Here is a 19,089-nt window from a genome sequence, read left to right as displayed (position 1 = left end):
ATGGAGCTCTCAACACTCACTATAGTAGTTTGCGACCAAATTCAACAGCCTCTTAAAACCTTCAGGCTTAAATTACATATTCTAATTTATTTTATTGTTCGGTACTTAAGGTCATATGGGAGTGGTCTAAAGGTACACTAGTATATCAAAAAGAGAAAACACATATAAAATGCAAAATGCTTTATTATTATAAAATAATAATCGTTACAAATTGCTATCATTAGTTGTGGATCTTAAATAAAATATACAATACAGCTAATGACGTGTGGTAACAAAACTTATGAGTTAAATTTAACTTGTCCGAGCTCAAGAGTTTAACTGTCAATCAAAAAAGAAAAGGCGGTTTTTGATAAAAATTGTAAAAGACATCTAAAATAGTTATACTTTCAAACTCTGACCAGGCTGGGTATATTAAATCTGTAGTAGTAACTTTGACAAAGTGGAATTGACACACGATCATTTTATCCATCGTTAAGATTAGTTTTAAAAATCCTTTATTAAGACTTTTTGAATCTGGATATCAATTTAAGCGAATCTTTCGAAAGGCTTTTCGATCAAAATATCACGTGTGTTCAATAAAAACTGATTAAAAATCAAATAAAAATTCTTGCTCAACTAAATAGTAAAACTACTACAGACTTAAAAGGCAAAGCAATACATCATTCTAAAATGGCGTCGTATGTAGCACAAGTAGATAATCTACGCATGAACATCATATTTAGTTTAATTACTTCACGGTACCATACAAACTGCCTCATTAGACTATCGGCTAGCGAAGGCAGTCGTAAACCTAATTTTATGGCCTTAGTTTCAACCTTTCTATGGGAGAAATCAAAGGTAAGCCTAGAAAGTCTTGGACTAGTTGCAGTCTCATATGGAAGGTGTGTGGAGAAACGACACCTACTTATAGGTACTCTAAATACTTTACCTTATTATGATCAGTTCAGACCACGGTTTGAATAACCTTTTTCAAAGTCTCTTGTCTTTTATTTGTATCGGTCAACACATCGACGGTAAGTCGTACCATTTTTTACGTCTCTTCAAAATGCTGGTACTACTCTATTACTAGAAAGTACGAATGATTATAATAATGGTAAATTAATAGAGAGACATCAATACTCACTCCTTCATTAGACTAAATATGATAGATCTCTGGTACCATAGAACTATGAGACTGCAACGAGAAGACTAAAAAGACACGAAACAGAATCAATACATCCTAACCTAAATTAAAACATCTTTAAACAGGACACAAGATACTTTTAAAGAAGAAATTATGTTCTGTTTAAAAATGTATAGTGTTTAAAGTCTATTAATGTCCGACTCCAACGGTGTCGTGGTCTACTGGGTATCCAGGGTTGCCTTCCTGCTCACTCTTGTGCTTGATGATAGAGACGGGGTATGTGAAGCTGTAGAAGAAACCGTGAGGGGGACCCTGCAGAAGACAAAAGGTTTGTTAGCATTAAAAAATCTGTTGCTTATAAATTTAGGAGGAACAAGAACCTTTGACATCATCATTCATATTTAGACAAAGTATTCTCTGATAGTAAAACTAGAAATCGGAAAAATCAAGCGCTTATTTTACTTTTCGCATAAGAATTATCAGTCATCTAGTTATTCGTAACGAGTACATACTCTGAAAACTTGGGAATCTATAATAGTATACCCAAGTTGTTGTTGTTACTGGGTACTTCCTCTTGATACGCTCAAAGACAATCTATGCTTGAAATCATTATACTGTGTAAACTACAAACTAACTACATATACATAGTTAAAGGTATACTTACAGTAGGCTCAGGTTCTTCATATTTGCCCTCCTCCTGGTCTTCACCATACTTTTGTTGACCGTACTGTTGTTGCTGACCGTATTGCTGTTGCTGCTGGCCATATTGCTGCTGTTGCTGCTGCTGCTGGCCGTATTGCTGCTGTTGCTGGTAGCTTCTTTGAGGTAGAGCCTTGCCGGCGCGGGCATCTTCAGGAACGGGGGCAGCGATGGATACGGGTCTCGATTCAGATGCCTGGGCTTGGTATTGTTGGTTGTAGTAGTTGCTGTAAGAAAAAATATTTAATTAGGTATTTTGCAGTCGTTGTGACTATACTTTTTACAGTTCTTAGCATATCGCAAGCCGGTTTGAGTTATAGAATCATGAACACATTTCACAAGTACAAAATAACGTAATTCGTTTGTTTTGAGCAAACCTCCACTCTAGTCTCGTCTGGCGGGTTTTTTTTCAAACATCCAATTAACGAACCCAGAATACGAGATAGGAACACACAAATATTGACATTAGTTGAAATAAAACCCACGGCACCCGTACCCAAGGGTAGTAGTGTGGTAATCACCTTTACCACTATTCTAGGAAACTCGTCAAAGTAAAACAATATGAATCTCATTATGTACAAACTTACGGGGGAAGGGTAGGTTGTTGCTGGTTGGCTTCAGCGGCTTCCTTCCATGCCTTCTCGAAGGCAAGACGAGCTTCCCTCAGTGCAGGAGTCTCTTCAGCAGGCTTCAGTTCTACCTTGGGAATGTTGTCCTCCTGGTGGAAACCGTCGTGGTCAGCCCAGTATTTGACCTGGAATATAAAAGTAAGTTGTTGATATGCGTCAAATAGAAAAAAGCTGTGCCCGCGATTTTGTTTGCCTAGATGTCGAGAAGGTAATATTACATACATATATACTGGGTATGACATGGTTCATGAAAAGTTTTATCAAAATCAATTCAGAGGTTTAGCCTTGATAACAGATAGATAGGCTTTTTGTATTATAGTTCCATTACTTAGAGAGTGGTTCATCTTTAAGTGGTAACAGCGTATAGTGAAGACAAAGCTCACAAGTAGCTTCTTTTACGGCTATTTCAGACGTACCACAACACGTGGTCGGAGGCATATATTCTATGTGGTTGTGGTACGTGTAAAACTAGCCTTAAAGAGTTGCTTTATTCCGAAAATAGTTTAGAATCAATTTTACCTTGATAAGATCGTTGTTGCCAGATTTGTAGATGTAAGATCCTTGGACCAGACCGGATCCTTCGCGGTTCTCAACCTTGGATGACTCGGGGGTCTCGTAGCCGTACGCGTATTGTCCCAGACCGTCCTGACCGTGGTACTGGGCTGCGTGGTACACCTGAAGAATGAGTAACATAGTTTAGTAAGGCTGGTTGACTGTAATTTCAAAGGTAAAGTGAAGAAACGTCAATGTAGACGTTCAAATTACTAACGTCTGCCTCTGATCTTATACATAGCCTGCAAGTGAGAAGGCAACCCATCCTTAATACTACTATACTCATCCATCTATGGATTATGTGCGCCTTAGGCTGCTTAACTCGGTAAAACTTTAACAGCCAGTATGCACAAATAGGTATACTTAACACTGAAATTACATAATCAGGAAAACTACACGTAATTTAGCAGGTATGTAAGACGAGCATTATCATTACAAGATAATAATGGCTATGGTAATTGAAATCGAAGCCATTTGATTGACTCGCACGACATACAAACAAACAAACAAAAAACAACGTACCTCCTCTACGTAGTCGTCTGTGTTCTCTATTTCCTTGCCGTTCTTCCAGTAGTGGCCGAGGGTTGGGCCGGCTTCAGCTGCACGAAACCTAGGGTCGTCGTAGCGCACCTGAAAAATTATAAGAAAATAAGTAAAAATGTCTCTAAAAGCACGTTTAAACGTTAGATAACAAACATTGAAGAATAAAAGATGTATTTGGCTGAACTGAAAATCGTCATTTTTTTATGTTATCTAGGTAGTTTAGGATATGGTTTGTAAACGACCGAGATATTCGAATTTAAATAACTGGAATGTTAAGTAGTAAGCATATAAGCATAATAAATATGTGTAAATATCAGCAGTGATAGCCGAGTGGTTTAAGTTGGCACCTCCCACGCAAGTGGTCGCAGGTTCGAATCCGAGGCAACACACCAATGACTTTTCGAAGTTATGTGTGTATTAGAAATAATTATCACTTGCTCTAACGGTGAAGGAAAACATCGTGAGGAAACCTTGCATGCCTAAAATTTGTTTAATACATTTATTGAGGGCATGCAAAGTCCCCAACCCGCATTTGGCCAGCGTGGTGGACTCAAGGCCTAACCCCTCCCCCTCGTTTGGGAGGAGACCCTTGCCCTGCAGTGGGACAGACATGGGTTATTAAAAAAAAAAAAAAAAAAAAAAATATATATTGTACCAAGTATTGTTTCAAATCCAGTATTTGCATATATTTCAGAACTATTACTTTTGATGAAACTTACCAAAGGCAGTACAGCAGCCTTTCCTGAGAGGGAGGGGGTGTTAAAGGGCAATGCCCTCAGGTATCCCTGGGCCTCCTCGGGAGTGATGTCGTTCTTGAAGATGAAGTTTGATTGAGGATCGCTGAAGGCTGTCGCCATCTGAAAGCAAACAATACAGAACATTAATAAAATTGCTCTTTAATACGTACCTACTATATGAGTGAATATATTTTAAAGTTACGTGTTGTAATTTCTAAATATAACTTTTTAGATGCCAATGGTTTAAAACTTACGTCACTTATGATCTTGACTGCGATTTGCAATGCAAGCGACGTAGCGTAGAACTAACACACTCTTAAAATTCAAGAGATTCTTTGATATAATTTATAGATATATTATTTTTCATCCCTCTTTAGCCACTGCCGGTAAAAAAACCTCCCCATTTTGTATCCAAAATTACCGAACTCGCCACCTTCCTTCACGCTAGTCCCTCGCGCACAATTTATAAACCAAACACTAAGTACAGTCTAAAAACCAAACTCTATATCTCTATACATACTTTTAAAAACAAACCACATGATCAAAATCAAAATCAAATCATTCATGAAAAACCAAACACCAAAATGCATTAACAAACATTCCTTAAATAACTCCAAAAGGCTTTCATATCAGAGGTAATAAATTAAACACCAAACAGGATCTTATTTCAAGGTCATTACCGATACCTAACGAGGCAAATTGAAGATGAACCCAAAATTATAAGTTACGATAGCCGAGGTCGATGTGAACCGGACTTTGGAGTTATATAGGTTAGTAAATTAGGTATTTTTTTCGAAATTGATACTCGTATGTTAAGAATTTTACGATTATTATTACAAAAAATATTTAAAACGATTTTTTTATTATACGTAAAGATCCTTCGTTCAACAATGCTTACCAGCTATTAGGCAGACTATCATGTCCGGCAATAAAGCAATCTTTGAACCTTTGAATGAACAGGATCACGGTAGAATATATAATCTTACAACATAATAACGTATTAAAAGGTACAAAAACCGAAGAACAAGAAAACATCTCTTGAGAATTCTAAAATTTCATCGTAACCTTGACAATATTTGCTGGCATATAAGTTTCAAATATCAAATGCAATAAACGTACAAAACTAGACAGTATAATTGTATGAATAAAAATAATAACTTAAGCTTATAAAAATCTATTTATACCTCAAAGGATAAAACCATGAACAAGTCGTAACCATATTCTACAACTGTAACCTTAACACATTTGTGCTACGTCACAGACCACTACTAGACTATGACGTCACTCAAACATTATCATAACATGGATATACTAATGAGTTAAATATGGAGGCGACGTTTTTTATCGGTATTAACACGTGTTTGATATGCAAATGTGATTTGTGGATGTTCTGATATAAAGATACCTATATTTTTTCTTGTTTTTAAATAGATACATCCTTGTTTTTTTTAGTATCTAGATCTGCATTTTGCTTCTAAGGCGTACGTCTTTTTGGAAAACTCATCTCATGTCTGGCCGGTTTTATTAGGCATACATATAAAATTGGTAATTTGTAGCGACATTATTAGCAAGGACGACTTTAAAAAATGATAATTTCTGTGCTATGGGAAAAAATGCGTCGTAGATATTAAAATTCAATTGAATTATAGTTTTCGTCGAACCGATCATAGTAAGAATAATGTTTAGCATCTTGTACCTGTTTAAGTCTTAGTTCGTGAGTAAGTCACTGTGACACTGTCCTAGACAAGAATTATAATATTTAGCACCTTACGTTGCGTAAGTATTTGTGTATTGTGACGTCATAATTCACAACTTTCAGTCTCGTTTGGTCATTGTTTATATTTTATTTGCTATAAATAGACTTCCTATTTCAGGTCTAAATGTATCTATATCCGAAATGTAAATAGAACTAACACGCAGTTATTTTAGAATTGTGATTTCATACAATAATAACAAAATTATTCTTGAAATGTAAGTGTTCAACCCGTACTAAGCCATGTTGGGGGATTCATGGTCAAATCGTCTCTTATTACAGGAAAAGACCCACGTTCTGTGATATGGGTCACATAATATTATAATAGTATTAATGTTATACTCTACTTTTACATATAATTCTTACTATATACTTCACTTTATCATATCTGCGCTGAGTACGGAATGCTTTTTATATAAAGCAATTATTTTATAAATAAATTATTTTATAGTAACAATATTAATGCATTTCCTATGGCTACAACAATGTATTATTTCCTCTATTCAAATTCAATAATTAATATGTCACTTACGGTGACCTCATGCAACATGTTCATTTATAACAAATAAATATAATTAAAGGAACATATCAATTTATTACTTATTTCCATATCACAAATCATTGACACCTTCGTAGGTATATGACTTCATTTAATGAGGATCCTATTATAATGAATTGGTGAGATTTATGGCGGATTAAGAATTGATTAATTATTATCCTTAAGAAAGAAAACTCGTTTTCTATTAACTCAGACTTGCAGGTGTGTCGACAGTCTTGTTACAAATATTAAAAGCTTTTTTTTGCCTCGTTAAGTTCGTTGGTTAGTTCAAGCCACCTAAAATCCACTTAACTAACGTTTATAATGTATCCCGAAATCTATAAGACGACGCTTAATTAAAAGTCTGTATTACCAACTTAACGAAATGTTATAAATTAACGAAAAATATGGCCTCTGCTACAGGCAGTATTTAATTACAAATGCAATTTTGTTAAAATCTCTTAAGTGTCACACAAGTTCATAATTCGTCCGCTAGAGGCGCTAGTAGTAATTAAGCTCAATGACTAAACGAAAAATATATCTTGTATCATAATTCAAGGACGCAATATACATTTTGTACAATCGTAGTTTTTAGCAAAACCCATATTTTAAACATTACAGAAACATAATTACTATTTAATGGCAAATCTTTAGCTGAATCACGTTAAAAAAACTGACACGAATTGTAATTTAAGATCATCGTTTATTAATTCATAACATTCTGGAAAATACGAGACTGAATGAAAATAAATAAAATCGATGTTGAACACAAAATGAATAAATTATGAATTGTATTATTTAAATAAAGCGCATCCGTATTATGACAGACGAACCGCGAACATTGTTTGATTTTAATATTAAATAGTATATTGCATACTACGCATTTAGTCTCACTACAAGGTAACGTAAAATAATAATACATACATATATGATAAATTAATTACGTTGTAAAGTTCAGTATGAAACCAATGCAGCTTCGCTGAGACCAACATAATGTTTAATGTGACATAGGTCAATTATTTTATCAAAAAATTATCAGGAATTATATTCTACATGCTTCTTTTAGTTCTGCATTTTCTGTCTATGGAGACGGAATAATTTTATTCTGAAAAGTTCGCGTTCAACGGATTAAAGAAAGAAAAATCTTTAAAACTAAGTACTAAAATGATTCTTACTTTTATTTGATCAATTGAAGGCTTTTATACCTAGTGTTAACAGATTCTGATACTGTCACATTCCTGTTTTACTTCACGGGATATAGTGGAAAAGTGACTAGCACTCTCGCCGCAGTAGTTATGAATATTGTCAAACAAAACTTGACCACGAGTGACCGAGTTAACAAGAAACAGTTGAACCCTCAAACGTCGTGACTGAACGATTTAACGACCATTATTAAAATACTATTGTACACCAAACATCATCTAATTTGAATAATTTGCTAACATGAGCATGAACTGGCAGTCGTTTGTAAAACAAATGGTGGTCTATTTGATTTATATTAAAGACATTTTTGCGAAGAACTTTGACATTTGGATAGCGTTTTTTACATCCGTGAGTTAGTTAGTAAACTTTGTTATAATAAGCTTACTGTTATCTCTAATACTAAGTTACGATTCGCGAGAGTATAGAAAAGCTAAAACTAAGTTCAGCATTTTTTTGCAATAGATAACACCAAGTATATGGATACCTGTAATTACATTTACTTTAACGAATCGTATGCTATCTGCCTAGCACTTCTTTGTAGGTACATACCTATTTATATATGTTTTTCTTTTATTTGAAAAATTGTTTTAGAAAGTTTACTATTTCTAGTGAAATATTCTTGTAACTAAATATCAATAAATCATGCTGTGAAAAGTAGAATCAATTTATATTTTATTCATGAAACTATCTATTAAGTCTCTAACGTTTAGAGGGACCTTACTAAGACTAATCGAACGACTGTAATAACATGAAAGTCGATTTCTAGATTAATGATAAATGTCACTAATATTCTATTAAACTGCATATAGAAACGCATAACAAAATGTATGGGCGTAAATGGAGGCAGTACAATTGTAGACGTCGTAAAAGTCTCTTAGTCTCTGTCTATGGGAAAAGGCGTGATATTATTTACGTATGTATAGAAAAAGGCAATAATAGCGGAGTGGGATAAGTTGGCACCTCCAACGCTACTCCTCCTTCTTTAACCCTTTGATAATGGTCATGGCATGCAAAGTCCCCAACCCGCACTTGGCCAGCGTGGTGGACTGAAGGCCTAACCTTTCCCTCGTATGGGAGGAGACCCTTGCCGAGAAGTGTGACTCTGTTCTGGTACTATACGTGTTAAAAAAACTGAACAAAAATGTTTAGAAGAATGATAGAGTCTTCTCAAACTACGGATATAAAAAGTCCAGTTTTGTTAAGATTCACTTATAAACGTAGGGTTTTTACGTAAATCCGGTTTGAACTTTAACTACCAAATAGCCTATTATTATAAATGTACGCCGTATCCACATTTTATTACATTTTTTGTATTATTTTTTAACAAACGGACTCACAATTATTATTTATTTCAATACGAATATAATAAACAATATTTAATGACGTGTTTTTATAATTATTTTGTTTTTATTTTATTCATATGAATTCAAAACATTTTTTTCTTATAATATACTATTTTTTGTACACTTTAATAATCTATTGATATCTATTTGAAATATAAGAAACACGCCCAAAAATAACTATAGACCGGTAAAAACATAAGTATCTATAACTGTAATATACAGGGAAGATACAGCTCAGATAACAAAATCCCTAAAACACCAGTTTTATAGCCAGTTCTGTCAATTTCTGTAACCTTGAAAAGATGAACAAGTGTCCTCAAGATCCAAAAACCGCTTTTTCGCAACCAAATTTCCCAGTAAAGGTATGACAAATAATCTGAACTTCCGTCCTTATTGCTAATGTATTAATAAATATGACCTTATAACATCAACAACGCAGTTTATGTACACATAAATTATGTGGAAGAGTAAATACGACATATACGAAGATACATATATTTTTTTAGGATATTTTTAAGTGGTTACGAGATACTTAATCGCAGAATTGGTCATTAACACGCCAAAGAGACAAAATATGGTACCTATTGAATTGATTTTGTATTGCGAAAGAGGCATTCTTGGTCTCTAATATGTATGTTTGTAAATCCTCATATAAAATGAGATTCTATAGCACGAGTTAAAAGTTGCAAACAACTACTCAATGACAAAGGAGAGGTTTAGAGTTAATTGCTCTATTTTTCGAAATTACATATTATTATGACAGTTAATTCTTAAATCTAACAATCACATTCAGAAGTTTCAGTATTTAACACAAATAATAACTATTTATTTCCATTCCTCACGTAAGAGCCGTCTGAAATAATTATATAACCGAAAATCCTTATTTACCAATTACACACTTATAATTAAATCTAAAACGTTGTAAAAACCCAGTAATTAGTACTACACGTTTTAACATTTCAATTTGTTGTTTTTGCACAACATTAGATCAACATCAGTTTATCACATTGTGTATCACGTGCGTATTTTTTATATAAAACAAGTAAATAATATCTAAACATTGCCGCGAGTTTGTTTACTCAAGTCATCTATCATTATAATACAAGTTATGTAATAATATTGAGTCATGTTTGATACATAATATAGCACTAGCTGATCCGCGCAACTTCGCTTGCGCCACATAAGAGAATATGGGTCATAAGTTTCCCCGTTATTGTAACATTTTTATCGTGATGATATATAGCCTATAGCCGTCCTCGATAAATGGGCTATCTAACACTGACAGAATTTTTCAAATCGGACCAGTAGTTACTGATGTTAGCGTGTTCCAACAAACAAACAAACTCTTTAGCTTTATAATATTTGTATAAATGATTCTCTACAGCCGGTACTATCTAGTGTCGAAAGTTTCAGAGTAAGTCAAAATGCGCTGCAAAATGCAGACTTTCATACGATTTTTTCCGAAAATTAGCCCGTCGTCGATAGTGGTAAAAAAAAAGCACTATTGGTCTCTAAAACCAGTGGCAAATTGTTAAAAACGGTTAGGTACCTAATGTCTGGTAGAAACATAATAGGTAAAGCAGATCGAAATTTTCAAGACGTTATGCAAATTAAATGCATGTTGAATATTTCAAGGTATTTTACACTGAATAGTTTCAAACGTTTACGCGAATACACAAATACTTTTCACTTTTTTGGTGTCCGTAAATCGAAACATATTTTGCAAAATACTAAGGTTCTAGACCTTCGTGAATTAATAAAAATACAAAAATGCAAAAAAGAACCCTTTTTGAACTTAGCTTGATCAATAATCCACTAAGCAAATTTCAATTGATATAAACTTAGATTAACGCCTTACAAAAGCCAAAGCCAGTTTAACCTGCGCCGAAACGTCAGGCATTCCAAGGTAAAATGCGTGTTCGCGTTTATTCCCGTATCCTTTTATATGCCTTACAAAACTGTTCTAATATAAACACACAATAGTTCTATCAGTTTTAGAGAAATGATAGAGCGCTCATAGCCAGTTGCGCTCACCGGTCGGTAAACGATCTGTGGGTTAAGCAACCGTCGACGCGGTCATTCTATAGATGGGTGACCGCATAGTGGTATTTGAGCTGGGCGTCTTCGTGCGTCTCAGGGCACGTAAAAAGTCGGTCCCGGTTGTTGTCTACTAAGATAACAGTCGTTAAGCCACGTCAAAGGCCTTCGGGCGGCTTGAACAACTTTGACATTAGGTTGACCACTAACCATACGACAGACAGACAGACAGAGAAATGAATGACATAATGTAACCACAAACAGACAGTAATCAGTGGTATTCAATAACATGGTAACACGTGATCTCAAGTATAACATATTACCACAAAGGTCAGTCTGCTCATCACTGGTCATCTTCCGTAACAACTGTACGTTTTACTATAACTATAATTAACGTGCAATTACTATGTAGCGTAGATGTATCCTTGGAATTAGCGTAGACAGTTTGAAAAGAACTTGCGATACTAAATATTAGTTATTATTTGTCAAATATCAATTTAAGATATTATTTTACTCATTGATAGAAACTGAGATCATTGAACATTAATACATACGGAATAAATTCTTACAGAAAATCATATAGAAATAAGATAAAAAAAAGACAAAAGGAATAAGTTAATTGCAATTTCATCTTTATCGTGATCGTATCGGAATATTCTTCAAATACTACCAAATCAAAATAATTATAAAATAAGCAATAATAACGGGCTTTTTCAGTACAAAATTATTACTCTATCTCGCTAGATTAAAACAATAATTGAGTCTATCAACTAACATCAAACCTTGTACCTAATACATAAAAATCAGTAATATATGTGACTATTGTTCGCATAGAAACAGATGACCTATGATCAGAATCTTCTTATTACACGATTATAAATGTCTGCGTCCCCATTCGTATCAATTATATTAAAATAACGACTAGTTTTTAGGGTTCCCATAGGTTAAAATATTATTCCTTGAAATGCCTTACGATTCAGCGCAGGTTGCACTCGCCTATTATATAATACTAAACATGCTACTAGCTATGCTATAGTGGAACTTCGTTGTCTGTCTGTCTGTTAACAGGCTGTATTTCATGAGCCGTGATAGTTCGACAGTAATATTTTAACAGATTAAATATTTCTGTTACCGCTATAACAACATATACTTAAAACTGAATATAATAAATATCTCTCCTCCTATAGCTACCCAAACAACAACCGCACTTTTTTGCTTTCTTTATAAATAATTGTACGGAACCCATCGTGTGCAAGTCGAACTCGAACTTGGGTGGTTTTTTGTATTCTGATTCAATTATTATAATAGTGTTTCTTTTATTTTTTATAGTTTAAATTGTATCGATTAGTTTAAATGTCCAGTCATTTTGTTCTAACGGTCATGACCTCAAGAAAACTTGCATGAATATTAGAAATTGTGTATTTTTTGGTTGCTTTTGACGATTTTTAAAAGGTTATGTGAATTTCTGGTAAAAACCTAATATATTAATAGTTTAAGACCTTGATTAAACCCATTAAACTAATGTTCTCGTTCACCTTATTAAATCATCACTTCCGTCGGACATTATCATTTTATATCTATTTTTGTTTTGATGTTTGTATAGAATAAAACAAGCACCATTTAATTTTATACAATGAGAAAATATGTGAATAAAATTTATTAACAATAACAGTAGTATTTTTTGTCAAATACGTTCTGGAAAATGGTCTCTACATCTTGCTGATGATTTATTAAAGTACTCGTAACGTATTTGCGATTCATTCATATTTGGAGAATGTTGACATGTTTCTTTATTTTTTAATGTGTAAAATACACACATGTCTGGGTCCCATTACAGAGCAAAAGCCCCTAGAATTTCCAGTCCCCTCGGTCAATTTATGAGGTTCAATAAATTTGAAATCGTGAGCCAATTAGAAACTTATCTTGTTACTTAAAAAGTGTGTATTTTCTTCCAAAACAGCTCTAGATAGAACTGAACATCTACGCCACCATTCGATTCCGGTTCTTATCATCCAAAAGCCATCTACTTAAACATAGTTAACAAAATAACTGACCAAAGAAAGCTAAAAAAGCCATTTCTAAAAATACCCAATACGATTACAAAAACCGTCGTACATTGATCATTTGACAGTGACCTCTCGCGTTATGTAAGACTTGTGAAATGTTAGCTTGAAAGCAATCAGTAGTGGAACTGGTTTGTGAACCGTGAACTTGAAACGCAGCTAGTGTGGCCTTTAGGATGGCGATGTGTGGCGTATTTAAGTAGTCGATATAGTAGAATTCATTCGGTAACAAATACACTATTGGATTCTAGAATTGAAAGAAATACAGTATTAGTTTAAATTGTTGATTTACAATGAAACACTGAAGGTGTTATAAACACGTTTTTGTCTCATGAGAAAGACGAAACTTTACGTCTAATGGTTCTTGGTTTTATAGAGCCATTGCCATTTAATAGATCGAGAGCTTACTATGAAGTATAATGTAAGGTGGTGGAGACTACGGTAGTAGTCATTAAAAACAAACTAGACTTAATTTTAATCTTAGCGTTTGTCTTTTTCAAAAATAGGCTCAGCAAATTAACAATGCAACGACAATCTAAAAATAAATTACTATTAAAAACATGTTAATCTTTAATACTATCAAGGAATTTTGTGTAAAACACTAAAAATCTTTTACTTTTGCTGACAGAAGCTATTATAATTACTCTCTACTGTACTCTTTATATTTTGCACAGTAGCATATCCAAAAATCTCCGAGTCATTGCCTAAAAGCTGACGTTCTAGCCACACAGTCCAAATAAGACCTTGTGATATATAATTGGTATTCGATGTACACTCTAGACCAGACACATCGTCTTAAGCTATTCATCTAAGTCACCACACCTATGTGAGAATATTTTACACAAATATGTAAAAAAGTACAGCTAGCTTAGAATGAAGTAATCGCTTTAGAATACGGATTTTGGGCTATCTTTTATCCGTTATTTAACTAGAACGCATAGTTTCTTGAGAATCTCACTGATGTTGATTTCAAAATTTAGCTCATGCCTCAGATTGGACTATCGGAACTCATTTTGCTATTTAAAGATTTCTTTAATTAAATGTTTTTACAATATATTATGGTATGTCAACATTGCAGTTACTTTTTGCGGAACAGTACAAAGCAACAAGATATCATGTGACGACATTCTTAAGCAGTAGTAGAGTGTCGCAAAATTGTTTAAAAGTTAGACCTAACTTATTAACTCACGTTACTATTGTTATAATTCTCTTTTTTGATAAAATTTTCCGATTGTTGAGAGCTGCTAAATTTAAACTGTAATATAATAATCGTGGCTCACCCTATAATTTGAAGCCGACTTAATAGCAGGGTTAAAAGCCCCCATTACCCCAAGGCTAGCAGGAACAAACAGACCGACAGACGCTCATACATATGAATGAGATGAACAAACATATTTCTTTTGTTTATGATTGCAACACTTCTAGATGACATTACAATTGATGGGATGCTGCTCTAATGATTTCCTTATGAATTTACTTAGGATAAAGTGAATAGAGTTATCACAGACATAGTAGAGAATGGGCTTTGTTTGTCTGGTTGTAAAAGAAAAGTTAAAGAACATTTTCGTAGTGTAAAATGAGTTTGTTTTTTTAGACGAAGGAATTTGGAATTAATTAAGCTAATGGTAGAGGTGTTAGCTCAGAATTGAGACGCTAAATCTCTCCCAAATTACTTTTAACTTAATGATAATACTAACTTTAATTCGTGAATGCATCTTGCTTAGATTTTTTTGTAAAAGCAGCAGTTTTTTGTAGAGGAGACTGTTTGCATAAAAATCAAAGCATATAGCGTACCACCGTGTAATATCTTGTTGATATAATGATGCAGTATAATTTGGCAGCTCATAAACATTTATAATAATATTTAATAATACATACGTCGTTAGTATTATCAATAGTACAAAAGCCAAAATAATATTGGGGAAATCCAAAACTAATTTAATATGTGTTCACAAAAACTGGCTAGCGGTCACGCTCTTGAACTTGAAGTACAATAAAACATTAATCTAAACCTTTCGTGAACTCTATAATAATAATATAATTAGTATTCATTTATGCATTTGTTAATATCAAACTGCATTTGGAAAACGTGAATGCATTTAAACTGCCAAATTATTTCAGAAGTCTTTTGTAGCAGTGATACTTTAATACTAAGGAATTTAAAGGTTATAATAATAAAACTATCACGTAAGTGGAGTCTCAAGCAAAAGGTTGTAATGGAAATGTGAACGCAACTCTATCTAGTTACTTTCTACGTCTAAAGTAAGTAGTAGTTTTGAACTTTCAACATCTTTTTTACTTAATATACTTTACAACAAAAAGGCAGAGAAGTAGAGCTATTATATTATCATTTAAACTTCCATTGCTTTAGAAACCAAACTGGACCTATCAGCTTTCAGGTTTTTTATTTTATTTTATTTAACATTTACGAAACATAGTAAATGATATAGCATGAAATTTCGGTAATAGAATAAATTACTACGTTTGTTTGTTTCGTTACAAGTTTACACAATAATACAAGTTTTTATTCCAAACGTATTTGTGGATATCCGCAAAATATTGATTGATTGTTTTTTATCATATTTATGTAATTATGTTCGCTATTATTTGGTTTTTATAGCAGTTTATGTAAAAAATAGTCATTAATCAATATCGTTCCATTGACGTGAGTTGTAAAGGTTAATTTACGGACAAGTTATTATAAGTTCTAGACAAACAGTCTGACTATTTATGTGTTATGATCTCATTTTTTATTTACTTTTATGACAAACGTGGTATAATGCAAATTCGTGTTAATTTTTCGATCTGGGCGTTTAAACTACGTTACGATCTTAGAACTTTAGAACCACGTTCTAAATGTTAAAAACTAGTGTCTGAAACTAGCCACGACTTCTATCCACGATTTCGGGAAATCTGATTTAAAGACTTAACTAAATAAGTAAAGAGATTTTTTAAGGTAAAATAATCATATTGTAGAAAACTGTTAAGCTAAGTCTAGTAGCTCTCGTTTTTAAAACATACAAATGCCTCTTATTCTAACAAAAAGAATTTTCTTTAGAAAATGTCTTATTTTAATTATTAAATGTTGTATAGAGTATAATAAAAAAGTTTTTTAAATTGGCTGTCTCGATAAAACTCCTTCAATTAATCTATACATAGATCACACTATCAGTAACCGGTCTCATCTCGTACGAGTATGTTTTAAAACGTGTGAATTATACCAGTTTTATAAATCAACATGTTTGTACGTAAAACTACGTCACTTTTAAAATGTTATTCTGTCTAGTGTGTTAAAGATTGATTCTTAGGTATAATTTTAAAAGCCAAGAAGTCGATAAATATAAATACAGACGTGTTCTTTTTCTAGTTGGAAACATTCTGCGATTACATTTAGTTAGTGTATAAAAGCTGAATTTAATTGGATACATTAATTTGTAAATATAATATTTCACTTACTTACATGAGAAACATATTTACAAATAGTTTGGAGCCATTTACAGCTCATTTAACGTGATACAATAGGCTATTAACATTTTCAGTTTCTAATTAACAATTCCAATATAGACTAAACATTGATCTTGCTACAAAAGGGGTACTTACATTTTATTTTTGTACAATTTAGTAAAGTTTAGCGAAGACTACAAATATGCAAAGACACTATAACCAGACTATAAAATGCTATTCATAGATCGCACAAATATTTGCTTCATTTGGAAATGAAAAACATAACCTATAATTACTGTGCCTGAGGCGTTGTTAAACTTAAATAAATAAAGAAAAACAGCACTGTAGTGAACAAAAGTGTAAATTCTTGATAAAAACATTATTTATTTAAAAGAAAACAGGACTTATTATCTCATTAGTAAGTTGGCTTCACAAATCACTAAGAAGTCTGTGAACGACTTGTTCTAGGTAAAAACTTGCACACTCGTTGTAAAACATGTTTTGTAAAGTAAATAATGAGGTGCTAAGATATAATGACAGTTTCTGTCTGTGGTTTTTATGTAGCAATATTTTAATGAATATAATTGTTTCATTAATACATTTTTGAGTTGTGTGCCTATACCTATGTTTCTGCGGTAATAAATAAGATATGTTCCCGAGAACTAAAATATTAATTGAAAGTTCTTATGTCAAGTCCAGCTTCTTATTATTTGCTTTATTTATCTTATTATTTCAGCTTCGAGTATTATTTTTAAAAACTATTATAAAAACCAGCACTTCATAAGCTGAATGAATGTTCTTTTAACTCTAATAAGCAAAATATCTTTATATTTCATAATATTTTTCCTACAAAAGACTTTGCAATTTTTACAAATAAACTTTTAGTAAAACCTTTTTTACGTTAACTCCTTGTTTATTCCTCATCATAATAAGCCATTTTTTTACTACTTTTCACACTGACCCTGTCAATTATTTATAGCAAAAATGTCATAATTTTGTATAAAATTACAGTGAAATTGTTTTTATATTAGTGTATTCCGTTTGCAAAAAAAATTATAAGGTATGTACATACATTTACTTTTACACTTATCGAAAATAAGAAAATATATTGAAAATAGGCAACATAAATTAATAAAGAACTTTTGATCACCTCTCATTTAATTTTCTTGTACCAATTTTAGGAACTGCAAATGTTTTATAGTACACCTAAAGTCAGTTTCATTATTCTCCAATATGCAGTTGGACTTGTCTCTACCTTTAACTGTAGATATCTGTATAGCACGGAAACGTTTAACTCTACCTAACAGTACAGTGCGCGCCAACTATGTAGTTCTGACCCAGCCGCTGCCAGATGAGAGAGCAGCCATAATCCCTTCACCAGCTCTACTCTCCTAAGTCTTTTGTTTTATATTTTGCCTACTTCGCAAGGACTTGCAATTATATTCAGAACCACAAAGTTAACACGCAGTAAGCTATATCGTAGCAATTCATCCCAAAAAAACATCCAGTATATCTTTAGCTTACCGCACGATCGCTCAAGATTACTAGACAAATGCTTATACTTGCTCATCGATTTAATAAACCAACTTGCATACAATTTCAAATACATAGATACACAACCAAAGAATGTTATCTGATCTCAATTAAATCTGTAAATCACGCGAGCGAGCACAGATCGGAATCTATAATGATACGTCACGATAATGGCTGAGCCGCGGGGCACGCGTGTCTAACGTTTGATTCCTGGAGGCGAACATTCTTTTAGTAATAGCAGACATTCTATACGGTTTTACGAAATAGGAGGAATACTATGTGTCTGGTTTTTGAATAAGCTTGGTTATTCGGGTATTAGATGGACAAAAAGTCCTATAACATGTTTATGACATTGCTATAATTAACTGTATCTAGCCATTTAACCCTATTATCTTAACTCTATACCGATGTTTCTTTATGTTGTTAGTTATAAAAATGATGGTAAAATCAAATTAAGTTACCAACCCCCGGTTTTCGGTAGTGTTTTTTTGTATGAGTTTAAACGCTATTGAATAGATAAACTACCGCAAAATGTACCTCAGAAACCGGGGGTAAGAGCTTCACGAAGCTTGTACCTTCTTATCTCATAATTTTTCTTTTCCCAAAGTCTAACAAAGGTATTGATTGAGAAATAAAATGTTATGCAAAAGCACTATTATTCCATAATCATATCTTTCGAACGAAAAAAATCGCAGACATTACGTTTGACATGACACTGGTTTTAAATGTTAGTTCCATTAACACCTGATTATTTCGATTGAAACACATTTTTCTATGTTGTTCCACACCAGTGGTTATCAACCTTTGTCCTAAAGACTATGTAGCGAAATAAAATATAGTATTGATTACTAGAACAGGAAAAACTGAAAAACAAAAAGTGTCTCTTATCAGC

The 19,089-nt window shown here is 32.9% G+C and overlaps 2 protein-coding genes across 2 annotated transcripts in view; one reads left to right on the top strand and one right to left on the bottom strand.

The window, feature by feature from the left end:
- Positions 1–165: 165 nt before the first annotated feature.
- LOC142972762 (uncharacterized) overlaps positions 166–19,089 on the bottom strand; it is a 20,948-nt gene continuing 2,024 nt past the window's right edge. The window contains exons 2-7 of the mRNA XM_076114038.1: positions 4,266–4,403; positions 3,526–3,633; positions 2,971–3,126; positions 2,410–2,576; positions 1,788–2,049; positions 166–1,435 (exon numbers count right to left, since the gene is read on the bottom strand). Coding sequence (XP_075970153.1) covers positions 1,313–1,435; positions 1,788–2,049; positions 2,410–2,576; positions 2,971–3,126; positions 3,526–3,633; positions 4,266–4,403 — 954 coding nt within the window. The 3' untranslated portion in view covers positions 166–1,312. The remainder of the gene's footprint in view (positions 1,436–1,787; positions 2,050–2,409; positions 2,577–2,970; positions 3,127–3,525; positions 3,634–4,265; positions 4,404–19,089) is intronic.
- The window catches only part of LOC142972763 (uncharacterized), a 24,946-nt gene continuing 23,483 nt past the window's right edge, over positions 17,627–19,089 (top strand). Inside the window, exon 1 of the mRNA XM_076114039.1 lies at positions 17,627–17,724. The gene's annotated coding sequence lies outside the window, so the exon portion shown is untranslated. The remainder of the gene's footprint in view (positions 17,725–19,089) is intronic.

The sequence above is a fragment of the Anticarsia gemmatalis genome, chromosome 5 (genome assembly GCF_050436995.1).
Source record: "Anticarsia gemmatalis isolate Benzon Research Colony breed Stoneville strain chromosome 5, ilAntGemm2 primary, whole genome shotgun sequence".
Lineage (NCBI taxonomy): Eukaryota > Metazoa > Arthropoda > Insecta > Lepidoptera > Erebidae > Anticarsia > Anticarsia gemmatalis.
The sequence above is the reverse complement of the archived record's forward strand: the minus strand, read 5'-3'. Positions and strand labels throughout refer to the sequence as shown.